Source organism: Aquarana catesbeiana, linkage group LG01, assembly GCF_042186555.1.
Source record: "Aquarana catesbeiana isolate 2022-GZ linkage group LG01, ASM4218655v1, whole genome shotgun sequence".
In the NCBI taxonomy this organism is placed as follows: Eukaryota; Metazoa; Chordata; class Amphibia; order Anura; family Ranidae; genus Aquarana; species Aquarana catesbeiana.
Genome location: NC_133324.1, coordinates 115565081 through 115590571, shown reverse-complemented (window position 1 = coordinate 115590571; position 25491 = coordinate 115565081). Strand labels below are relative to the sequence as shown.

At 43.1% G+C, this 25491-nt stretch overlaps 1 protein-coding gene across 1 annotated transcript in view; it reads right to left on the bottom strand.

Annotated features, from left to right (window-relative positions):
* Positions 1-23273, bottom strand: part of NDUFAF2 (NADH:ubiquinone oxidoreductase complex assembly factor 2) — a 249402-nt gene extending 226129 nt beyond the window's left edge. The window contains exons 1-2 of the mRNA XM_073623183.1: positions 23206-23273; positions 21029-21090 (exon numbers count right to left, since the gene is read on the bottom strand). Coding sequence (XP_073479284.1) covers positions 21029-21090; positions 23206-23207 — 64 coding nt within the window. The 5' untranslated portion in view covers positions 23208-23273. The remainder of the gene's footprint in view (positions 1-21028; positions 21091-23205) is intronic.
* Between the last annotated feature and the right edge of the window lie 2218 nt (positions 23274-25491).

The window sequence follows — 25491 nt, the reverse complement described above, 5'->3', positions numbered from 1 at the left end:
GCAACAGTAGCGCAGTTGCTACTACTTTTCTGATGGTGTACACATTACACAATACAGTGCAACCGTAGTGCAGTTGCTACTACTTTTCTGGTGGTGTACACATTACAGTGCAGCCTTAGTGCAGTTGCTACTACTTTTCTGGTGGTGTACACATTACACAATATAGTGCAGTGTGGTGCAGTTGCTACTACTTTTCTGGTGGTGTACACATTACACAATACAGTACAACTGTAGTGCAGTTGCTACTATTTTATGGTGGTGTACACATTACACAGTACAGTGCAACTGTAGTGCAGTTGCTAGTACTTTTCTGGTGGTGTACACATCACACAATACAGTGCAACCATAGTGCAGTTGCTAATACTTTTCTGGTGGTGTACACATTACACAATACAGTGCAGCCGTAGTGCAGTTGCTACTACTTTTTTGATGGTGTACACATTACACAATACAGTGCAACTGTAGTGTAGTTGCTACTACTTTTCTGGTGGTGTACACATTACACAATACAGTGCAGCTATAGTGCAGTTGCTACTACTTTTCTGGTGGTGTACGAAGAACACAATACAGTGCAACCGTAGCGCAGTTGCTACTACTTTTCTGATGGTGTACACATTACACAATACAGTGCAACCGTAGTGCAGTTGCTACTACTTTTCTACTGGTGTACACATTACAGTGCAGCCGTAGTGCAGTTGCTACTACTTTTCTGGTGGTGTACACATTACAGTGCAGCCGTAGTGCAGTTGCTACTACTTTTCTGGTGGTGTACACAATACAGTGCAACCATAGTGCAGTTGCTACTAATTTTCTGGTGGTGTACACATTACACAATACAGTGCAGCTGTAGTGCAGTTGCTACTACTTTTCTGGTGGTGTACACATTACACAATATAGTGCAGTGTGGTGCAGTTGCTACTACTTTTCTGGTGGTGTACACATTACACAATACAGTGCAACCATAGTCCAGTTGCTACTACTTTTGCACTATGGCTGCACAATACAGTGCAGCCATAGTGCAGTTGCTACTACTTATCTGGTGGTGTACACATTACACAATACAGTGCAACTGTAGTGCAGTTGCTAGTACTTTTCTGGTGGTGTACACATCACACAATACAGTGCAACCATAGTGCAGTTGCTACTACTTTTCTGGTTGTGTACACATTACACAATACAGTGCAGCCGTAGTGCAGTTGCTACTACTTTTCTGGTGGTGTACACAGCACACAATACAGTGCAACCGTAGTGCAGTTGCTACTACTTTTCTGGTGGTGTACACATTACACAATAAAGTGCAACCATAGTGTAGTTGCTATTACTTTTCTGGTGGTGTACACATTACACAATACAGTGCAGCCGTAGTGCAGTTGCTACTACTTTTCTGGTAGTGTACACATTACACAATACAGTGCAACCGTAGTGTAGTTGCTTCTACTTTTCTGGTGGTGTACATATTACACAATACAGTGCAGCTGTAGTGCAGTTGCTAGTACTTTTCTGGTGGTGTACACATTACACAATACAGTGCAACTGTATTGCAGTTGCTAGTACTTTTCTGGTGGTGTACACATCACACAATACAGTGCAACCATAGTGCAGTTGCTACTACTTTTCTGGTGGTGTACACATTACACAATACAGTGCAGCCGTAGTGCAGTTGCTACTACTTTTTTGATGGTGTACACATTACACAATACAGTGCAACTGTAGTGTAGTTGCTACTACTTTTCTGGTGGTGTACACATTACACAATACAGTGCAGCTATAGTGCAGTTGCTACTACTTTTCTGGTGGTGTACGAAGAACACAATACAGTGCAACCGTAGCGCAGTTGCTACTACTTTTCTGGTGGTGTACACATTACACAATAAAGTGCAACCATAGTGTAGTTACTATTACTTTTCTGGTGGTGTACACATTACACAATACAGTGCAGCCGTAGTGCAGTTGCTACTACTTTTCTGGTGGTGTACACATTACACAATACAGTGCAACCGTAGTGTAGTTGCTTCTACTTTTCTGGTGGTGTACATATTACACAATAGAGTGCAGCCGTAGTGCAGTTGCTAGTACTTTTCTGGTGGTGTACACATTACACAATACAGTGCAACTGTATTGCAGTTGCTAGTACTTTTCTGGTGGTGTACACATCACACAATACAGTGCAACCATAGTGCAGTTGCTACTACTTTTCTGGTGGTGTACACATTACACAATACAGTGCAGCCGTAGTGCAGTTGCTACTACTTTTTTGATGGTGTACACATTACACAATACAGTGCAACTGTAGTGTAGTTGCTACTACTTTTCTGGTGGTGTACACATTACACAATACAGTGCAGCTATAGTGCTGTTGCTACTACTTTTCTGGTGGTGTACGAAGAACACAATACAGTGCAACCGTAGCGCAGTTGCTACTACTTTTCTGATGGTGTACACATTACACAATACAGTGCAACCGTAGTGCAGTTGCTACTACTTTTCTGGTGGTGTACACATTACAGTGCAGCCGTAGTGCAGTTGCTACTACTTTTCTGGTGGTGTACACATTACACAATACAGTGCAACCATAGTGCAGTTGCTACTAATTTTCTGGTGGTGTACACATTACACAATACAGTGCAGCCGTAGTGCAGTTGCTACTACTTTTCTGGTGGTGTACACATTACACAATATAGTGCAGTGTGGTGCAGTTGCTACTACTTTTCTGGTGGTGTACACATTACACAATACAGTACAACTGTAGTGCAGTTGCTACTATTTTATGGTGGTGTACACATTACACAGTACAGTGCAAATGTAGTGCAGTTGCTAGTACTTTTCTGGTGGTGTACACATCACACAATACAGTGCAACCATAGTGCAGTTGCTACTACTTTTCTGGTGGTGTACACATTACACAATACAGTGCAGCCGTAGTGCAGTTGCTACTACTTTTTTGGTGGTGTACACATTACACAATACAGTGCAACTGTAGTGTAGTTGCTACTACTTTTCTGGTGGTGTACACATTACACAATACAGTGCAGCTATAGTGCAGTTGCTACTACTTTTCTGGTGGTGTACGAAGAACACAATACAGTGCAACCGTAGCGCAGTTGCTACTACTTTTCTGATGGTGTACACATTACACAATACAGTGCAACCGTAGTGCAGTTGCTACTACTTTTCTAGTGGTGTACACATTACAGTGCAGCCGTAGTGCAGTTGCTACTACTTTTCTGGTGGTGTACACATTACAGTGCAGCCGTAGTGCAGTTGCTACTACTTTTCTGGTGGTGTACACATTACACAATACAGTGCAACCATAGTGCAGTTGCTACTAATTTTCTGGTGGTGTACACATTACACAATACAGTGCAGCCGTAGTGCAGTTGCTACTACTTTTCTGGTGGTGTACACATTACACAATATAGTGCAGTGTGGTGCAGTTGCTACTACTTTTCTGGTGGTGTACACATTACACAATACAGTGCAACCATAGTCCAGTTGCTACTACTTTTGCACTATGGCTGCACAATACAGTGCAGCCATAGTGCAGTTGCTACTACTTTTCTGGTGGTGTACACATTACACAATACAGTGCAACTGTAGTGCAGTTGCTAGTACTTTTCTGGTGGTGTACACATCACACAATACAGTGCAACCATAGTGCAGTTGCTACTACTTTTCTGGTTGTGTACACATTACACAATACAGTGCAGCCGTAGTGCAGTTGCTACTACTTTTCTGGTGGTGTACACAGCACACAATACAGTGCAACCGTAGTGCAGTTGCTACTACTTTTCTGGTGGTGTACACATTACACAATAAAGTGTAACCATAGTGTAGTTGCTATTACTTTTCTGGTGGTGTACACATTACACAATACAGTGCAGCCGTAGTGCAGTTGCTACTACTTTTCTAGTGGTGTACACATTACACAATACAGTGCAACCGTAGTGTAGTTGCTTCTACTTTTCTGGTGGTGTACATATTACACAATACAGTGCAGCCGTAGTGCAGTTGCTACTACTTTTCTGGTGGTGTACACATTACACAATACAGTGCAGCCGTAGTGCAGTTGCTACTACTTTTTTGGTGGTGTACACATTACACAGTACAGTGCAACCATAGTGTAGTTGCTACTACTTTTCTGGTGGTGTATACATTACACAATACAGTGCAACTGTAGTGTAGTTGCTACTACTTTTTTGGTGGTGTACACATTACACATTACAGTGCAGCCGTAGTGCAGTTGCTACTACTTTTCTGGTGGTGTACACATTACACAATACAGTGCAGCCGTAGTGCAGTTGCTACTACTTTTTTGGTGGTGTACACATTACACATTACAGTGCAGCCGTAGTGCAGTTGCTACTACTTTTCTGGTGGTGTACACATTACACAATACAGTGCAACCATAGTGCAGTTGCTACTACTTTTCTGGTGGTGAACACATTGCACAATACAGTGCAGCCATAGTGCAGTTGCTACTACTTTTCTGGTGGTGTACACATTACACAATATAGTGCAGTGTGGTGCAGTTGCTACTACTTTTCTGGTGGTGTACACATTACACAATACAGTACAACTGTAGTGCAGTTGCTACTACTTTTATGGTGGTGTACACATTACACAGTACAGTGCAACTGTAGTGCAGTTGCTATTACTTTTCTGGTGGTGTACACATCACACAATACAGTGCAACCATAGTGCAGTTGCTACTACTTTTCTGGTGGTGTACACATTACACAATACAGTGCAGCCGTAGTGCAGTTGCTACTACTTTTTTGGTGGTGTACACATTACACAATACAGTGCAACTGTAGTGTAGTAGCTACTACTTTTCTGGTGGTGTACACATTACACAATACAGTGCAGCTATAGTGCAGTTGCTACTACTTTTCTGGTGGTGTACGAAGAACACAATACAGTGCAACCGTAGCGCAGTTGCTACTACTTTTCTGATGGTGTACACATTACACAATACAGTGCAACCGTAGTGCAGTTGCTACTGCTTTTCTGGTGGTGTACACATTACAGTGCAGCCGTAGTGCAGTTGCTACTACTTTTCTGGTGGTGTACACATTACACAATACAGTGCAACCATAGTGCAGTTGCTACTACTTTTCTGGTGGTGTACACATTACACAATACAGTGCAGCCGTAGTGCAGTTGCTACTACTTTTCTGGTGGTGTACACATTACACAATACAGTGCAACCATAGTCCAATTGCTACTACTTTTATGGTGGTGTACACATTACACAATACAGTGCAACTGTAGTGCAGTTGCTAGTACTTTTCTGGTGGTGTACACATCACACAATACAGTGCAACCATAGTGCAGTTGCTACTACTTTTCTGGTGGTGTACACATTACACAATACAGTGCAGCCGTAGTGCAGTTGCTACTACTTTTCTGGTTTTGTACACAGCACACAATACAGTGCAACCGTAGTGCAGTTGCTACTACTTTTCTGGTGGTGTACACATTCCACAATAAAGTGCAACCATAGTGTAGTTGCTATTACTTTTCTGGTGGTGTACACATTACACAATACAGAGCAACCGTAGTGCAGTTGCTACTACTTTTCTGGTGGTGTACACATTACACAATACAGTGCAACCGTAGTGTAGTTGCTTCTACTTTTCTGGTGGTGTACATATTACACAATACAGTGCAGCCGTAGTGCAGTTGCTACTACTTTTCTGGTGGTGTACACATTACACAATACAGTGCAGCCGTAGTGCAGTTGCTACTACTTTTTTGGTGGTGTACATATTACACAGTACAGTGCAACCATAGTGTAGTTGCTACTACTTTTCTGGTCTTGTATACATTACACAATACAGTGTAACTGTAGTTTAGTTGCTACTACTTTTCTGGTGGTGTACACATTACACAATACAGTGCAGCTATAGCACAGTTGCTACTACTTTTCTGATGGTGTACACATTACACAATACAGTGCAACCGTAGTGCAGTTACTACTACTTTTCTGGTGGTGTAAACATTACAGTGCAGCCGTAGTGCAGTTGCTACTACTTTTCTGGTGGTGTACACATTACACAATACAGTGCAACCATAGTGCAGTTGCTACTACTTTTCTGGTGGTGTACACATTACACAATACAGTGCAGCCGTAGTGCAGTTGCTACTACTTTTCTGGTGGTGAACACATTATACAATATAGTGCAGTGTGGTGCAGTTGCTACTACTTTTCTGGTGGTGTACACATCACACAATACAGTGCAACCATAGTGCAGTTGCTACTACTTTTCTGGTTGTGTACACATTACACAATACAGTGCCACCGTAGTGCAGTTGCTACTACTTTTCTGGTGGTGTACACAGCACACAATACAGTGCAACCGTAGTGCAGTTGCTACTACTTTTCTGGTGGTGTACACATTACACAATAAAGTGCAACCATAGTGTAGTTGCTATTACTTTTCTGGTGGTGTACACATTACACAATACAGTGCAGCCGTAGTGCAGTTGCTACTACTTTTCTGGTGGTGTACACATTACACAATACAGTGCAACCGTAGTGTAGTTGCTTCTACTTTTCTGGTGGTGTACATATTACACAATACAGTGCAGCCGTAGTGCAGTTGCTACTACTTTTCTGGTGGTGTACACAGCACACAATACAGTGCAACTCCAACGAGGCAGGATGTCCTCTAGGGGGCAGCTTAAGGGCAGCCACCCTACTGCATCACACCGCAGAGATCCGCAGGTGCAGGGCGCTGCTGACACCTCGCTGATTTTGAAAAGTTCTTTGGTGTGGGCCTTTTTTGACACGTGTGCAGCAGACCACATTGTTGCTGTTTGCAACCTATGTCTGAAGCGGATCAAGCGTGGCCAGAACAGCAGCCACTTGGACTTCGCATGCTTGACCAGACATATGACCTCCCATGCAGTCCGTTGGCAACAGCACTTGAATGACCCACATCAAAGAAAAAGGCAGTGGAAATGAATCCACGAAACGCGTAGAGCTACATGATGCTACAGACACATTCATTATGGCCTATGATGTTATCCATATGAACCCAGCTATCTTTTGATCTTTTACCATGCGATCATCTATACAGGTGCCGAGCATGCTGTGTTTGGCCTGTTTAGGCCGTGTTGCTGTCGCATACTATCCATTTGATTGTTGTGAATTTATTTTATTCAGCTATGTTTTTTACACCTCTGTACTATCGTGCCCACATCTTGTACATATATGTAATAAACGTAATTTAATAATTTGATACCAATAAAATTCTATATTTATACCATTACCTCTGCATTTCAACCGCTTCAATTCAAAGTCCCACCTTCCTTTTGATGCAGGCAGACTTCTCCTTGCTCCTAATCTGGGATCTCCAACCCCACTATACCTCCAGTCCTCTGCAAAAACCTGCACTGAGCCAATCTGCAGCCAATCTGCTATCAGTACACCTCCATCTGATTTTAGCAGGCACATTTCCCTACCGCACTTGTTAATCTATCCAGCGTTCTTTCTGAACACACATTTGGTGCTGCTGGCTGGAGGGTTTGTAACGGATCATAGAGTGTGGCTGTCCACAGACTCCGTTGATAGGCTCACATTCATAAAAATGAATTAGTCCTGGATCAGCAGCTATCAAGCACCTGATGCTGATGGATTTTTCTATGGACCTGGGATCCCTTAAAGACTGCCTATGCTGAGTGACTATCCTATTCCTCCTCAATTTTGATGATGCTAGCTTCCAACAATATTTTTGGTTTAGGGCACCACCACCACTGGCTAAGGCCCAATTTTTCTGCCCCTGTTTAACAGGGGCATGTAATTACAATTCTTGATATAATATTTCATAGCAGGGCCCGTTCCTGCACCCAACAAGCGTAACTGTGAGGGGTTACAGTGTTGTGGCACCACCACCATCACTGCCTAATGCCCAACTTTTCTGCCCCTGTTTAACAGGGGCATATAATTACAATTCTTGATATAATATTTCATAGCAGGGCCTGTTCCTGCACCCAACAAGCGTAACTGTGAGGGGTTACAGTGTTGTGGCACCACCACCACTGCCTAAGGCCCAATTTTTCTGCCCCTGTTTATCAGGGGCATGTAATTACAATCCTTGATATATTTCATAGCAGGACCCATTCCTGCACCCAACAAGCGTAACTGTGAGGGGTTACAGTGTTGTGGCACCACCACTGCCTGCACCACACATGCTGCAGCGGCTGCACTCGCAGCAGAGGGCCATCAATGAGTACCTGTGTGAGTATGGCACCAGGACAGGGTCAGGGGTGCTTGGCTTTTTTTCGCCATGCCAGTGGCTACTGATCAAGGATGCATGCACTGTCCTGTCACCATTTGAGGAGGCCACAAGGATGGTGAGCCGCGACAATGCATGCATCAGTGATACTGTCCCTCTTGTCTTCCTGTTGGAGCACACGCTGCGTGGAATAATGGACAGGGCACTTGAGGCAGAACAGCGGAAGGAAGAGGAGGACTTCCTTACCTCTCAAGGCCCCCTTTATCCAGATAGCATTCTTGTGGGCCCGCCAAACACACAGGAAGAAGAGGAGGAGGAGGATTTTGTCAGCATGGACGTAGAGGATAACACTCAGCAGCAGTCTTTAAGGGATGGTTTTCAGTCCCCAGAAACCCAAGGAGTTGTACGTGGTTGGGAGGAGGTAGTTCCTGACAACATTATCCTCAGTGACCCAGAGGACTCACAATCAAATGCGTCTGCAATCTTTCGCCGCATGGCCTCACTGATTCTGCAAAGCCTGCGAAAGGACCCTAGTATTCGTGGTATCAAGGAGAGGGATCATTGCTGTCTTGCAACCCTTCTTGATCCACGTTACAAGGGTAAGGTTGCAGAATTAATCCTGCCTTCGCAGAGGGAGCAGAGGATGAAACATCTTCAGGAGGCCATGAAGAAAGGTTTGTGCAATGCATTTCCAGACCCTGGGAGGTTACAATTTTCTGGTGCTGGACAACCTGTTGCTGAGGCTTCGTTCAGTCAGAGAAAGAGTGGTGGAGAAGGTGGCCAGCTGACCGATGCCTTTAGACAATTTTTCAGTCCTCAGTGCCAAGGTCCAATCGGTTCAAACAACCATCACCAGTGTCTGCGTTACATGGTGCAGGAATATCTTGGGGCAAGAGCAGACTTGGAGACCTTTCCAACAGACCATCCACTGGGTTACTGGGTCTTGAGGATGGACCACTGGCCAGAACTTGCTCAATATGCAATTGAGCTACGGGTCTGTCCTGCATCCAACATTCTTTCTGAACGCACATTCAGTGCTGCTGGAGGGTTTGTAACGGATCATAGAGTCCGCCTGTCCACAGTCTTCATTGATAGACTCACATTCATAAAAATGAATCAGTCTTGGATCAGCAGAAGCTATCAAGCACCTGATGCTGATGTAACTGATAGATTTTTCTATGGATGTGGGATCCCTTGAAGACTGCCTATGATGAGTGACTATTCCTATCCTATTCCTCCTCAATATTGATGATGCTAGCTTCCAACAATATTTTTGGTTTAGGGCACCACCACCACTGCCTAAGGCCCAATTTTTCTGCCCCTGTTTAACAGGGGCATGTAATTACAATTCTTGATCAAATATTTCACAGCAGGGCCCGTTCCTGTGCCCAACATGAGTATCTGTGAGGGGTTACAGTGTTGTGGCACCATCACCACCACTGCCTAAGGCCCAATTTTTCTGCCCCTGTTTAACAGAGGCATGTAATTACAATTCTTGATACAATATTTCATAGCAGGGCCCGTTCCTGCACCCAACAAGCGTAACTGTGAGGGGTTACAGTGTTGTGTCACCACCACCACTGTCTAAGGCCCAATTTTTCTGCCCCTGTTTAACAGGGGCATGTAATTACAATTCTTGCTCAAATATTTCACAGCAGGGCCCGTTCCTGTGCCCAACAAGAGTATCTGTGAGGGGTTACAGTGTTGTGGCACCACCACCACCACTGCCTAAGGCCCAGTTTTTCTGCCCCTGTTTAACAGGGGCATGTAAATACAATTCTTGATATAATATTTTATAGCAGGGCCCATTCCTGTGCCCAACAAGCATAACTGTGAGGGGTTACAGTGTTGTGGCACCACCACCACCACTGCCTAAGGCCCAATTTTTCTGTCCCTGTTTAACAGGGGCATGTAATTACAATTCTTACATAGTTACATAGTAGGTGAGGTTGAAAAAAGACACAAGTCCATCAAGTCCAACCTATGTGTGTGATTATGTGTCAGTATTACATTACATATCCCTGTATATTGCGGTCATTCAGGTGATTATCTAATAGTTTCTTGAAGCTATCAATGCTCCCCGCTGAGACCACCGCCTGTGGAAGGGAATTCCACTTCCTTGCCGCTCTTACAGTAAAGAACCCTCTACGTAGTTTAAGGTTAAACCTCTTTTCTTCTAATTGTAATGAGTGGCCACGAGTCTTATTAAACTCTCTTCTGCGAAAAAGTTTTATCACTATTGTGGGGTCACCAGTGCAGTATTTGTAAATTGAAATCATATCCCCTCTCAAGCGTCTCTTCTCCAGAGAGAATAAGTTCAGTGCTCGCAACCTTTCCTCATAACTAAGATCCTCCAGACCCTTTATTAGCTTTGTTGCCCTTCTTTGTACTCGCTCCATTTCCAGTACGTCCCTCCTGAGGACTGGTGCCCAGAACTGGACAGCATACTCCAGGTGCGGGCGGACCAGAGTCTTGTAGAGCGGGAGAATTATCGTTTTATCTCTGCAGTTGATCCCCCTTTTAATGCATGCCAATATTCTGTTTGCTTTATTAGCAGCAGCTTGGCATTGCATGCCATTGCTGAGCCTATCATCCACTAGGACCCCCAGGTCCTTTTCCATCCTAGATTCCCCCAGAGGTTCTCCCCCCAGTGTATAGATTGCATTCATATTTTTGCCACCCAAATGCATTATTTTACATTTTTCTACATTGAACCTCATTTGCCATGTAGTCGCCCACCCCATTAATTTGTTCAGGTCTTTTTGCAAGATTTCCACATCCTGCGGAGAAGTTATTGCCCTGCTTAGCTTAGTATCGTCTGCAAATACCGAGATTGAACTGTTTATCCCATCCTCCAGGTCGTTTATGAACAAATTAAATAGGATTGGTCCCAGCACAGAACCCTGGGGAACCCCACTACCCACCCCTGACCATTCTGAGTACTCCCCATTTATCACCACCCTCTGAACACGCCCTTGTAGCCAGTTTTCAATCCATGTACTCACCCTATGGTCCATGCCAACGCACCTTATTTTGTACAGTAAACGTTTATGGGGAACTGTGTCAAATGCTTTTGCAAAATCCAGATACACCACGTCTACGGGCCTTCCTTTATCTAGATGGCAACTCACCTCCTCATAGAAGGTTAATAGATTGGTTTGGCAAGAACGATTCTTCATGAATCCATGCTGATTACTGCTAATGATATCATTCTTATTACTAAAATCTTGTATATAGTCCCTTATCATCCCCTCCAAGAGTTTACATACTATTGATGTTAGGCTAACTGGTCTGTAATTCCCAGGGATGTTTTTTGGGCCCTTTTTAAATATTGGTGCTACATTGGCCCTTCTCCAATCAGCTGGTACCATTCCAGTCAATAGACTGTCTGTAAAAATTAGGAACAACGGTCTGGCAATCACCTGACTGAGTTCCCTAAGTACCCTCGGATGCAAGCCATCTGGTCCCGGTGATTTATTAATGTTAAGTTTCTCAAGTCTAATTTTAATTCCGTCCTCTGTTAACCATGTAGGTGCTTCCTGTGTTGTGTCATGAGGATAAACACTGCAGTTTTGGTTACTGAAGCCCCCCGATTCACTCGTGAAGACTGAGGAGAAGAAGAAATTCAATACCTTTGCCATCTCCCCATCCTTTGTAACCAGATGTCCTTCCTCATTCTTTATGGGGCCAATATGGTCTGTCCTCCCTTTTTTACTGTTTACATACTTAAAGAATTTCTTGGGATTTTTTTTGCTCTCCTCCGCTATGTGTCTTTCATGTTCTATCTTAGCCATCCTAATTGCACCCTTACATTTCTTATTGCATTCTTTATAAATTCTGAATGCTGTGGATGATCCCTCAACCTTGTATTTTTTGAAGGCCTTCTCCTTTGCTTTTATATGCATTTTTACATTGGAGTTAAGCCATCCAGGATGTTTGTTCGCTCTTTTAAATTTATTACCCAATGGGATACATTGGCTAATGCCCTTATTTAATATGCTCTTAAAGCAAACCCATCTCTCCTCCGTATTCTTTGTTCCTAATATTTTATCCCAATTTATGCCTTTTAGCAAGGTTTGTAGTTTAGGGAAGTTGGCTCTTTTGAAATTCAGTGTCTTTGTGTTCCCTTCATGTCTCCTATTTGTGTGATTTATACTGAAACTAATTGACCTGTGATCGCTGTTACCTAAATTGCCCCGTATTTCCACATCTGTTATCAGGTCTGTATTGTTGGTAATCAGTAGATCTAGTAATGTTTTATTTCTAGTTGGTGCGTCTACCATCTGACCCATAAAATTGTCCTGCAAGACACTAAGGAACTGGCGAGCCTTAAATGAATGCGCGGTTCCCTCCGCCCAGTCTATGTCTGGATAATTAAAATCCCCCATTATGATAACACTTCCCATCCTTGCTGCTAATCCAATTTGTGATAGGAGATTCGTCTCCACTTCCTCCCTCAGGTTAGGGGGCCTATAGCATACTCCCAGTATTATTTTCCCCTTAGCTTCATCCCTTTGGAGCTCTACCCATAAAGATTCCACCTCCTCCCTAGCCCCCTCAGTGATGTCATCTCTCACATTCACTTGTACATTATTCTTGATATATAGGCATACCCCTCCCCCTTTTTTACCCTCTCTGTCCTTGCGGTATAGGGTATACCCTTGAATGTTTGCCAGCCAATCATGAGAGCTGTTGAACCAGGTCTCTGAAATTCCCACAAAATCCAAATCCTCCTTGTACAACAGTATCTCTAGTTCACCCATCTTGTCCGCCAGGCTCCTGGCATTGGTGAACATGCCACATAGTTTAGACCGGTCGCATATTGTCCTCGTATTGGGTGTTTCAAGATTACAACTTGGACTTGCTACTATACTCACCTTGTGTTTTTGTGCTTTGGTTAACCTACCACTAATGCCCCCAATACTACCCTCTGGAATATCTTCCGCGCTGGCTATCACTGTCTCTGGACCCTCCCCCCCATCGCCTAGTTTAAAAACCCCTCTAACTTTTTGGCCATCTTCATTCCCAGCAGATCTGCACCCTCCTCATTTAGGTGCAGTCCGTCCCTTCTATAGTACCGGTTACCGACTGAGAAGTCGGCCCAGTCCTCCAGGAACCCAAACCCCTCTTTACTACACCAGCTCTTCAGCCACTTGTTTACTTCCCTAATCTCCCTCTGCCTCTCTGGTGTGGCTCGATGTACCGGTAGTATTCCTGAGAACACTACCTTGGAGGTCCTTTTCCTCAATTTAGCTCCTAAGTCCCTAAAATCGTTCTTTAGGACACTCCATCTGCCTCTGACTTTGTCATTGGTGCCAACGTGCACCATGACAGCCGGGTCTTCCCCAGCCCCTCCCAGTAATCTGTCCACAAGATCCGTGATGTGCCGAGCCCGAGCGCCCGGTAGACAACATACTGTTCGGCGCTTCAGGTCTTGGTTACAGATTGCCCTCTCTGTCCTTCTAAGAATTGAGTCCCCTACCACCAGAATCTGTCTTTCCTTTCCCTTTGCTGCCCCCCCACTCTCACTGGAGGAGTTCTTCCCCTGGCAGCTAGGAGAGTCCCTCATCTCCAGCAGTGCTGGTCCCTGACTGGTTACACCAATGTCACTCAATGGAGCGTACTTATTGGGATGCTCCAGTCCTGGATCGGCCTCCCTGGCACTTCCCCCTCTACCCCTCCTGACTGTCACCCATCTACTCTTTGCTAGTGCCTGCACCTCTTTGTCTCCACCCGCCTCTGTGCTGGCCCCTGCCGGCACCTGCCGTGTACGTTCCTGGCTCACCTTTAGTATGGAGGGACTTCTCAGTGCTGACAGTTGCTTCCCCAGATTCAGAACCTGGGCTTCCAGGGAAACAATGTGCTTACATTTTGCACAGCAGTATTCACCCTCGATCGGATGATCAAGGAACGCATACATGCGGCAAGATGTACAAAGAGTCGCCTCTCCACACCCGCCGGGCATCGTACCTATTAAATTTGGTGAGGATTTGGGGATTTTACCCTGTCCAAATTACCTAACAACTAGCTTCCTGGCACTAATACTCAAGACAATACACAGGTACACGACAAGACAATACACAGGTACACAATACACAAGTACTAACGATCCACACACACTACTCAGACAACACTCAGATACTCACACTACACAGGTACTATGACCCCTGTTATAACCTCCTGTTTTAAACTCTTGTTTTTAACTCCCACTTAATCCATCTCCACTTACACCAAGCTCCACAGCTTCAAACTGAGCACGCTCAGACTGAGTCCTACAACAAGTTAAATAGGCACCTGTGAGCAATTAACCACACCCCTTAATTGATAGACTGATGAAACAAGAAAAAAAAAAAAAAAAAAGCTATTTAAAAAGTGACAGCAAAAGGCAAATTAAAAACTAAAAGGAAAAGTCCCCAAAATGCAACCCAGCAAACACCAGACAGCAAACACACACCAACAGACAGCAACACACACCAACAGACAGCAACACACACCAACAGACAGCAAGACTTGTATACTCTAACACTTGTTTTTAACTCCCACTTAATCCAGCTCCACTTACACCAAGCTCCACAGCTTCAAACTGAGCACGCTCAGACTGAGTCCTACAACAAGTTAAATAGGCACCTGTGAGCAATTAACCACACCCCTTAATTGATAGACTGATGAAACAAGAAAAAAAAAAAAAAAGCTATTTAAAAAGTGACAGCAAAAGGCAAATTAAAAACTAAAAGGAAAAGTCCCCAAAATGCAACCCAGCAAACACCAGACAGCAAACACACACCAACAGACAGCAACACACACCAACAGACAGCAACACACACCAACAGACAGCAACACACACCAACAGACAGCAAGACTTGTTTACTCTAACACTTGTTTTTAACTCCCACTTAATCCAGCTCCACTTACACCAACCTCCACAGCTTCAAACTGAGCACGCTCAGACTGAGTCCTACAACAAGTTAAATAGGCACCTGTGAGCAATTAACCACACCCCTTAATTGATAGACTGATGAAACAAGAAAAAAAAAAAAAAAAAAAGCTATTTAAAAAATTACAGCAAAAGGCAAATTAAAAACTAAAAGGAAAAGTCCCCAAAATGCAACCCAGCAAACACCAGACAGCAAACACACACCAACAGACAGCAACACACACCAACAGACAGCAAGACTTGTATACTCTAACACTTGTTTTTAACTCCCACTTAATCCAGCTCCACTTACACCAAGCTCCACAGCTTCAAACTGAGCACGCTCAGACTGAGTCCTATAACAAGTTAAATAGGCACCTGTGAGCAATTAACCAGACCCCTTAATTGATAGACTGATGAAATTCTTGATATAATATTTCATAGCAGGGCCCGTTCCTGCGCCCAAAAAGCGTAACTGTGAGGGGTTACAGTGTTGTGGCACCACACCACCACTGCCTAAGGCCCAATTTTTCTGCCCCTGTTTAACAGGGGCATGTAAATACAATTCTTGATATAATATTTTATAGCAGGGCCCATTCCTGTGCCCAACAAGCGTAACTGTGAGGGGTTACAGTATTGTGGCACCACCACCACCACTGCCTAAGGCCCAATTTTTCTGTCCCTGTTTAACAGGGGCATGTAATTACAAGTCTTGATATAATATTTCATAGCAGGGCCCGTTCCTGCGCCCAAAAAGCGTAATTGTGAGGGGTTACAGTGTTGTGGCACCACACCACCACTGCCTAAGGCCCAATTTTTCTGCCCCTGTTTAACAGGGGCATGTGATTACAACTCTTGATATTATATTTCATAGCAGGGCCCATTCCTGCGCCCAACAAGCGTAACTGTGAGGGGTTACAGTCTTGTGGCACCACCACCACCACTGCCTAAGGCCCAATTTTTCTGCCCCTATTTAACAGGTGCATGTAATTACAATTCTTGAGATAATATTTCATAGCAGGGCCCGTTCCTGCACCCAACAAGCGTAACTGTGAGGGGTTACAGTGTTGCGGCACCACCACCACCACTGCCTAAGGCCCAATTTTTCTGCCCCTGTTTTACAGGGGCATGTAATTACAATTTTTGATCAAATATTTCACAGCAGGGCCCGTTCCTGTGCCCAACATGAGTATCTGTGAGGGGTTACAGTGTTGTGTCACCACCACCACCACTGCCTAAGGCCCAGTTTTTCTGCCCCTGTTTAACAGGGGCATGTAATTACAATTCTTGATATAATATTTCATAGCAGGGCCCGTTCCTGCACCCAACAAGCGTAACTGTGAGGGGTTACAGTCTTGTGGCACCACCACCACCACCACTGCCTAAGGCCCAATTTTTCTGCCCCTGTTTAACAGGGGCATGTAATTACAATTTTTTATCAAATATTTCACAGCAGGGCCCGTTCCTGTGCCCAACATGAGTATCTGTGAGGGGTTACAGTGTTGTGGCACCACCACTGCCTAAGGCCCAGTTTTTCTGCCCCTGTTTAACAGGGGAATGTAATTACAATTCTTGATATAATATTTAACAGCAGGGCCTGTTCCTGCGCACAACAAGAGTAACTGTGAGGGGTTACAGTGTTCTGGCACCACCACCACTGCCTAAGGCCCAATGCTGTTTTTCTCAATGATTTTCATCTATATTGCCGGGACCCGATAATACATTACAGCCGCAAGCAGTTTTTAATTGCTTTTTTTTCCTTTAGAAATGTCATTTTGCTGTGGTATTGTTCTAAACACGAGAAAACTGCGCCACTTTACAGGCATACTATAGGCATCCCCCAGGCACGATATTTAAAGGAATATTTCATTTTTATTGTTTCACTTTAAGCATTCTTAAAATCACTGCTCCCAAAAAACTGCCATTTTTAAAACATTTTTTTTGCATTTTGATACATGTCCCCTGGGGCAGGACCCAGGTCCCCAAACACTTTTTGGTAAAAACATGTATATAAGCCTTTAAAATGAGCACTTTAGATTTTTCACGTTCGTATCCCATAGAGTTTAACGGTGTTCGAACAAACTTTTTTGCATTTTCGGATGTTCTGGTGCGAACCGAACCGGGGGGGTGTTAGGCTCATCCCTATTAGCAATGTGTATTTCTCCCCTTATGAAGCTTTGCTGTTTCAGTTGGCGTTTTACCTCAGTTTTTTTTTAGCTTTTATGGTATCTGAATTGATTCCTCATAAACAAAGGGACAGCTTCGGTCTATTGTTTAAGGATGTTCTTTTGAGACTGGATTCTGTTCATATTCTATTGAGAAAGAGTAAAACAGATTCTTTAGGCCATGGTAGATGCACTGACAGTTCAAAATGCATGTATCAAAAGGAAAGACATCCTTGGGAAAAAATGAAGAATCCTCTGGAACAGATCACATGTGCACCTTGGAGAGGGTGTAAGGGATACGATCCACGTGTGCCTCACCCCACACCTTCGGGTCCGGTATCGTTCGAGGAACACAGCCACGTGGAAGTCACTCCACCAACATTGCCCTCCCGGGCCACCTGCAGTCCAGCACCATCTAAGCCTGTCTGACTCCACTTGGCGTATGCCTTGTTGGGTCCACCGAGTCCGGTAAGCCTTTTCACTTTTGGTGGTGGTGTGTGGGCTTCCTCCCCAGATGGTTTATATTCTCAATGAGATCTGTTCCGGAGGATTCTTCATTTTTTTCCCAAGGATGTCTTTCCTTTTGATACATGCATTTTGAACTGTCAGTCCATAGACTCTATATTTGACCCTTCTTCATAGCGCTACACTTATTTTGTTTTTTGATATTGTTTACACTTGCTGGTTGTGTTAGCTGCTTAATTTTTCCCTTTTGGTAGCGCAGAATTATTGTGTATATATAGTCATGGTAGATGGATCACTTTGAGAAAAAACATAGGTTCTAAACTGTGTGTTTTCACTCTGCGCGCAAAGTCCTTTCTTGTATCAAGAGAGGTATGGACTCCAGAGAGAGAGATATTGTGCCCCTGTACAAATCATTAGTAAGACCTCATCTGGAATATGTAGTTCAGTTTTGGGCACCGGTTCTCAAAAAGGATATCGGGGAACTGGAGAACGTGAAGAGAAGGGCAACCAAACTGATAAGAGGCATGGAGGAGCTCAGCTATGAGGAAAGATTAGAGGAACTGAATTTATTCCCTCTTGAGAAGAAGAGATTAAGGGGGGATATGATCAACATGTACAAATACATAAGTGGTCCATATAATTAACTTGGTGTTGAGTTATTCACTTTAAGGTAATCACAGAGGACAAGGGGGCACTCTTTACGTCTGGAGGAAAAAAGATTTCATCTCCAAATACGGAAAGGTTTCTTCACAGAGCTGTGAAAATGTGGAATAGACTCCTTAAAGAGCTGATTCTGGCAAGCTCGGTAGATTGCTTTAACCACTTGCTGCCCGCCCGCGGTCATATGACGGCGGGACGGTGCAGCTATCGTTCTGGGGCGCCGTCATATGACGGCGCAGCCTTCCAGGCAGCCCAGGGGCCGCGCCCCCGCCGCATCGCTCGGGTCCCGGTGCGCGTGCCTGGCGGCCGTGATGTCCACCGGGCACCCGCAATTGCCCGGTAACCGAGCAGGACCTGTCAGATGGGAGGAGACTGATGCTGTGTTCCTTGTACAGAGGAACACCTATCGGTCTCCTCCCCTTGTGAATCCCCTCCCCCCACAGTTAGAATCACTACCTAGCAACACATTAACCCCTACAGCGCCCCCTCCTGGTTAACCCCTTCATTGCCAGTCACATTTATACAGTAATCAATGCATTTTTATAGCACAGATCGCTGTATAAATGTGAATGGTCCCAAAAATGTGTCAAAATTGTCCGATGTGTCCGCCGCAATATCGCAGTCACGATAAAAATCGCAGATCGCCGCCATTACTAGTAAAAAAAAAAAAAAATAATAAAAATGCTATAAATCTATCCCCTTATTTTGTAGACACTATAACTTTTGCGCAAACCAATAAATATACGCTTATTGTGATATTTTTTACCAAAAATACGTAGACGAATATGTATCGGCCTAAACTGAGGAAAAAATTTGTTTAAAAAAAAAAAAATTTGGATACTTATTATAGCAAAAAGTAAAAAATATTGTGTTTTTTTCAAACTTGTCACTCTTGTTTTGTTTATAGCACAAGAAATAAAAAACGCAGGGGTGATCAAATACCACCAAAAGAAAGCTCTATTAGTGGGGAAAAAATGATAAAAATTTCATTTGGGTACAGTGTAGTATGACCGCGCAATTGTTATTCAAAGTGCGACAGCGCTGAAAGCTGAAAATTGGCTTGGGCAGGAAGGGGGTGAAAATGCCCTGTATGGAAGTAGTTAAAAAAGGCCTGGATTATTTCCTAAATGTACATAATATAACTGTGTACTGACATTTATAGGTAAAGTTGATCCAGGAAAATCCGATTGTCTCTCGGGGGATCAGGAAGGAATTTTTTCCCCTGCTATAGCAAATTGGATCATGCTTTGCTGGGGTTTATCACCTTCCTCTGGATCAACTGTGTGTATAGGATTATGTATATGGGATTTTTTTTTTTTTGTTGGTTGAACTAGATGGACTTGTGTCTTTTTTCTACCTAAATAAATATGCAACAGTATTTGGCTGTAAGGCCAACTTTTTTGAGTCACTTTCTAATACATATGGATGGAAAACCTATGACGGTTTATCAACTTAAAGCAGTATTGAAGAAATGTCTGATACGCTTGAAGTTTGAAAAGTTGAACATTTCTTTACACTCTTTCCTAATAGGGGCAGCTACAGAAGCGGCTATGCTCGGTTTTAATGTAACTGTTATAAAATGCATTGGTATATGGAAATCTAACTGTTTTAGATAGTATGTTCGGCCTAATTCTTCCTTTTAATTTTCAGGAATTATAATTAACACCTGGATTGTCAGCCACTCATTCATATTCTGGGCTAAGAAAAGAGCTGAGCATAGGATTGATGGTACCAATCTGGGTTTGTCGAGTGAATTATATAAAGTTCATTGGTACGGTAAACGTTGAATGCAAAAGAATGAGTTATACAAAACATAGGTCATTTGCATGAACAATGGCCTATGGTGCAGGTTGTCATCTTACAATCGTCAGGCAATGACATTTGTAAATGTAATACTTTGGAATTATTGGCTCAAATTACCGTAGATTGGATTTATTGTGCTTCCATGCTGTTTTACCTGACACTGTTTTAATATTTTCAGAAATAGTTCCTCGTTTACATTGGTTGTTGTACTTCGAATTTAAATACATTGAAAAGATACGCAAACGTATCAATAGAACCTTAGCTAAATTCATGCCTTCTATAAACGGTTTGTCTTTCCGGCACGTGGACCTGGAAGGAGGGTTGTCAGGTTTTTACAGACCTGATAATGTTCACTTATCAGATATAGCTTTAGATATCTTGAATCTTGACATGCAGACCTGTGTGGAATTGGCTGGTGTATGGGATTTTATGGTGGAGTTAAAGTAATAGCTCTGGACATTAATATAGCTGAACTATAGTTATTGTGATGTAATATTTAAATAATAAAATACAAGTATCGCTTAATTAGATTTAATAAAATTAATAAGTTACTTTTATTGAAGTTATTATACCTATAATAAAGGACACAACCTATTTCAAACCACAGGTTAGTGTGTCAAGAGTATTATTTATTAGAGTTAAGGAGTTCTGTCTACGATCCCATAAAAGTGAAGGGTGGGGCATAAAATGTCACCAGCCACACCACATATAGGATCGTGACAGCCAAATAAATTATATTGAAAACGGTTATAAAAATAAATAAATAGATAAATATTACATACCACGGATTGGAGAGATGAGCTGACAGTTATCCAATAAACGATCTTCTGTCACAAGCAGGTACCTATATAAAGAAGAAAATGCGTCATCAAGCAGGCAGACGGAAAGAAGATTCAAAGAAAGCCAGTCCCACCCCCCTTCCCCTTGTTGTGGCCCTAGTTATAAAGGTTTATCCTTTTTTCTGAGAGGAGATGTTATGTTTGTATTTATTGTCCCTTCTTTGAAAGGGGATGTTATGGTGGAGTTAAAGTAATAGCTCGAGCTTATATAGCTGAGCTATAGTTATTGTGATGTAATATTTAAATAATAAAATATGAATATTACTTAATTAAATTTAATAAAATGAATAAGTTACTATTTTTGAAGTTATTATACCTATAATAAAGGGCATGGCCTATTTCAAACCACAGGTTATTGTGTCAAGAGTATTATTTATTATGCCGCACACAAACGGTCGGATTTTCCGACGGGAAATGTTCAATGTGAGCTCGTTGTCGGGCTCACATTGCCGACCGTGTGTATGCTCCATCGAACATTTGCTGTCGGAATTACCGCCAACAAATGTTTGAAAGCAGGTTCCCAAATTTTCCACCAAAAAAACTTGTTGTCGGAAAGTCCGATCGTGTGTACACAAGTCCGTCGCACAAAAGTTCATGCATGCTCTGAATCAAGCAGAAGGAGACGCACTGGCTATTGAACTTCCTTTTTCTCGGTTCGTGTTGAACGTCACCACGTTCTCACGTTCGGAATTTTTGGCCAACATGTGTATGCAAGACAAGTTTGAGACAAAATCCTTCGAACAAAAATCCACGATATTGTTGTCAGAAAATCCAATCATGTGTATGCGGCATTAGGGTTAAGGTGTTCTGTCTACGATCTCATTAGATCTACTATCAGCTATGTAGTGTAAGGGCTTGACTGATTTGATACAAATTGAATGTATTATTCAGGTGGGTCCTCATATTCCATAGATTTGGTAAATCAAAATTTTACAGAGGTTGTACAATCAGATTGCATAGTGAATGGTCTTTTTTATGCAAGTACATAGGAGGAAGTGGATGGAGACACTCAGCTGTCAGGCCCCATTCACACCTTCACGAGCGCTTTTTGGAGCATGTCCACTCGTCACACATAGGGCAGTTTATTCATTTGAATGGGCTGCCCTACGTGCGACAAACTCCCCAAAAGAAGCTCCAGAACCAGAGAACCCGCGCTTGGGGTACCATTAACATTTAGAAATGGGCAGACTCGATGGGCTACTCTGTCTTTTTGTAACAGAGGAAATAGGGAGTCCGCGCTAATGGGTGTAATTAGAAGCCTAGGTGGGAAGTATATTCCTAAATTGATAGACTGCTGCCCTCACATACGCTGACTCCACAGGGGGTGGAATGAGCGGAAAAAGTGAAAAAAGAAAAGTGTGTGAGTGTGGCGCTGTCCCAAAGTTGCAGAAGAAATGTCTGCATATATACAGTTTTATCAAAAGTGTCACGTGTGTATTCCTTTAAGTGAAATATGTATGGCAGTTATTACCACTCCTGTGGGTTAAAGTGACTGGTGATTTAAACATGAGAAGCATAATGAGTGCAATAAATCGCATCCAAGGTGTCTAGTGCTATATTCCCTCAAAAGGAAAAAACAGTATTAACCACTGCTAAGAGCATGAAGCGGTCTGTGTCTAAACACTAGAAAACACAAAGTTGCAATAAATACATCACACGTGACATGCAAAAAATTCTAAAGTGTCTAGTGCTAAATAAATAAATATTAAAATGTTGTTCTACAAACGTTGCAAATAACAAAGTGACAAGTGCCCTATGAAGAGGTCACTCTGAAAAGTGCTAAACACACGTGCCATGCAAATGGTTCTATGATAGTAAACAGTTCATATGGGTAAGTCCCCGGTGCACTATAAGTGAAAAAAGGCGTCCTTTGTGGGATTCCTCAAAGCATACAACAGGTGTTAATCCAGTGCTGGTGTCTCGCGTTGTGATTGTGCAGAGACTCACCAGCTGTATATCCCCTGCAGGGGTAACGAGTAGTCACAGTATGTGCCACTGTGCAGCAGTGCTTGGCAAGACCAGGACCAGGATGATATCATAAGGACATAAGAAGAAAGGATTCCATAGTGTGAAACCGTTTAAAACCACTATTTATTAGGTCAGATAAAAAGGGTACTCACATTGTAATGGAAAAAATGAGCGGTGTACAATGCTTACAAAGATGTTCCTAAGCGTCAGCTTTGCAGGGAGATGTCAGCAAGGCATTCAGTCAAAGGCCACGCCCCGTGGCCTTTGACTGAATGCCTTGCTGACATCTCCCTGCAAAGCTGACGCTTAGGAACATCTTTGTAAGCATTGTACACCGCTCATTTTTTCCATTACAATGTGAGTACCCTTTTTATCTGACCTAATAAATAGTGGTTTTAAACGGTTTCACACTATGGAATCCTTTCTTCTTATGTCCTTATGATATCATCCTGGTCCTGGTCTTGCCAAGCACTGCTGCACAGTGGCACATACTGTGACTACTCGTTACCCCTGCAGGGGATATACAGCTGGTGAGTCTCTGCACAATCACAACGCGAGACACCAGCACTGGATTAACACCTGTTGTATGCTTTGAGGAATCCCACAAAGGACGCCTTTTTTCACTTATAGTGCACCGGGGACTTACCCATATGAACTGTTTACTATCATAGAACCATTTGCATGGCACGTGTGTTTAGCACTTTTCAGAGTGACCTCTTCATAGGGCACTTGTCACTTTGTTATTTGCAACGTTTGTAGAACAACATTTTAATATTTATTTATTTAGCACTAGACACTTTAGAATTTTTTGCATGTCACGTGTGATGTATTTATTGCAACTTTGTGTTTTCTAGTGTTTAGACACAGACCGCTTCATGCTCTTAGCAGTGGTTAATACTGTTTTTTCCTTTTGAGGGAATATAGCACTAGACACCTTGGATGCGATTTATTGCACTCATTATGCTTCTCATGTTTAAATCACCAGTCACTTTAACCCACAGGAGTGGTAATAACTGCCATACATATTTCACTTAAAGGAATACACACGTGACACTTTTGATAAAACTGTATATATGCAGACATTTCTTCTGCAACTTTGGGACAGCGCCACACTCACACACTTTTCTTTTTTCATTTTTTACTCTGTCTTTTTCTGCCATCACTTTTCCATGTTTCTATGTTAAGTGCAATACATATTTGCAGGGAGATACCACCGCAAAAGCCTTGAGGAGCTCACTGGAGTCAGAGTCAGTGAATCAGAGGGTCCAGTGAGGGACCAGGAGCTTAAGGGGCTGAAGAACTACAATGAAAAGTTGTAGTACAGCTGAGAGAACTGTTACTTTGAGTTAGGAACTGTTTAAATACTGTTGCCATAGGAGACAGCAATCCTGCACGTGCAGAAGTGGCGCCTGGCTGGGGCCTTTCCTCGTACGGCTGTTCTCCTATTGAAGTCTCGGAGTCTGCTATTTGAAATTGCAACTACTTAAGAGTGTCCTTGCCCTAACCCTCTTTCCCCTACAAAATATAAAAAGGTCTGTCAAAGAAATGAAACCTCTTTTACATCCAAGAAGTGTCTAGCGCCCAATGACTTTTACCACCTTTGCACCCACTATGCCTCACAACCCACCACTTATTGAAGGATGTCAGCTACCTTTTGCCTGGAAGGTTCCCATTAGACTGGAAGAGGTCAGAGATTCTGCTACACACTTCTCCTGTTTTCAGTACTACAGCTCTTCTTCAAATAGGCTGTTATGTGATCGCTCAGATCCTGCATGATCTATGCAAGAAGAAATCTATCGATAGCTATGTGTTTAGTGAGAATAGTGCTGACTGATAATGAATGCATTGGATAAGCATGTAACCGAGGAGGTGGGTGGGGGCAATCTCCTGGAGGGGTAGGGCGGGCGCAGGTGTGTATTATTGGGGTCAACTGATAAAGTACTATCTTCTAGCACGTTTTCCATTCCAAATAACAAATTTTGTGATGGGAAATGGAGGAGTTTTCTACAGGGGGCACTGGAGGCTGAGATGATACCTGACCTAGAAGACATAGAAAGCTTTTCTTTTCTGCAACAAAGATACATTAATGATATATTGGTACATAGGGAAGCTGAGCCTCGGCCTTTAGCTGACATCGGCCTTTAGCCTGCTGTTGGCAAAAATGGGACACGAGAGTGCAAAACGAACTGCACTGCTGTCATCCATAGAAGTGTGGCCAAAAATGCTTTAGACAATTGGAAGAAAACCCTAACTATAACTATTCTTAAAAATGTTTTCTTCCCTGCCTAACCTTTATTAAAAAAATCTATGTACTTCCCTATTTTCAATCTACTTTGGTCTGGTCATGTGATCCTGCAGCTCAGTGCACAAGAGCGCTCGACAATGGCTGGGAATTTGGGGAGACATGACGTCACCTATAGGCTCCCATGGTCCAGCTG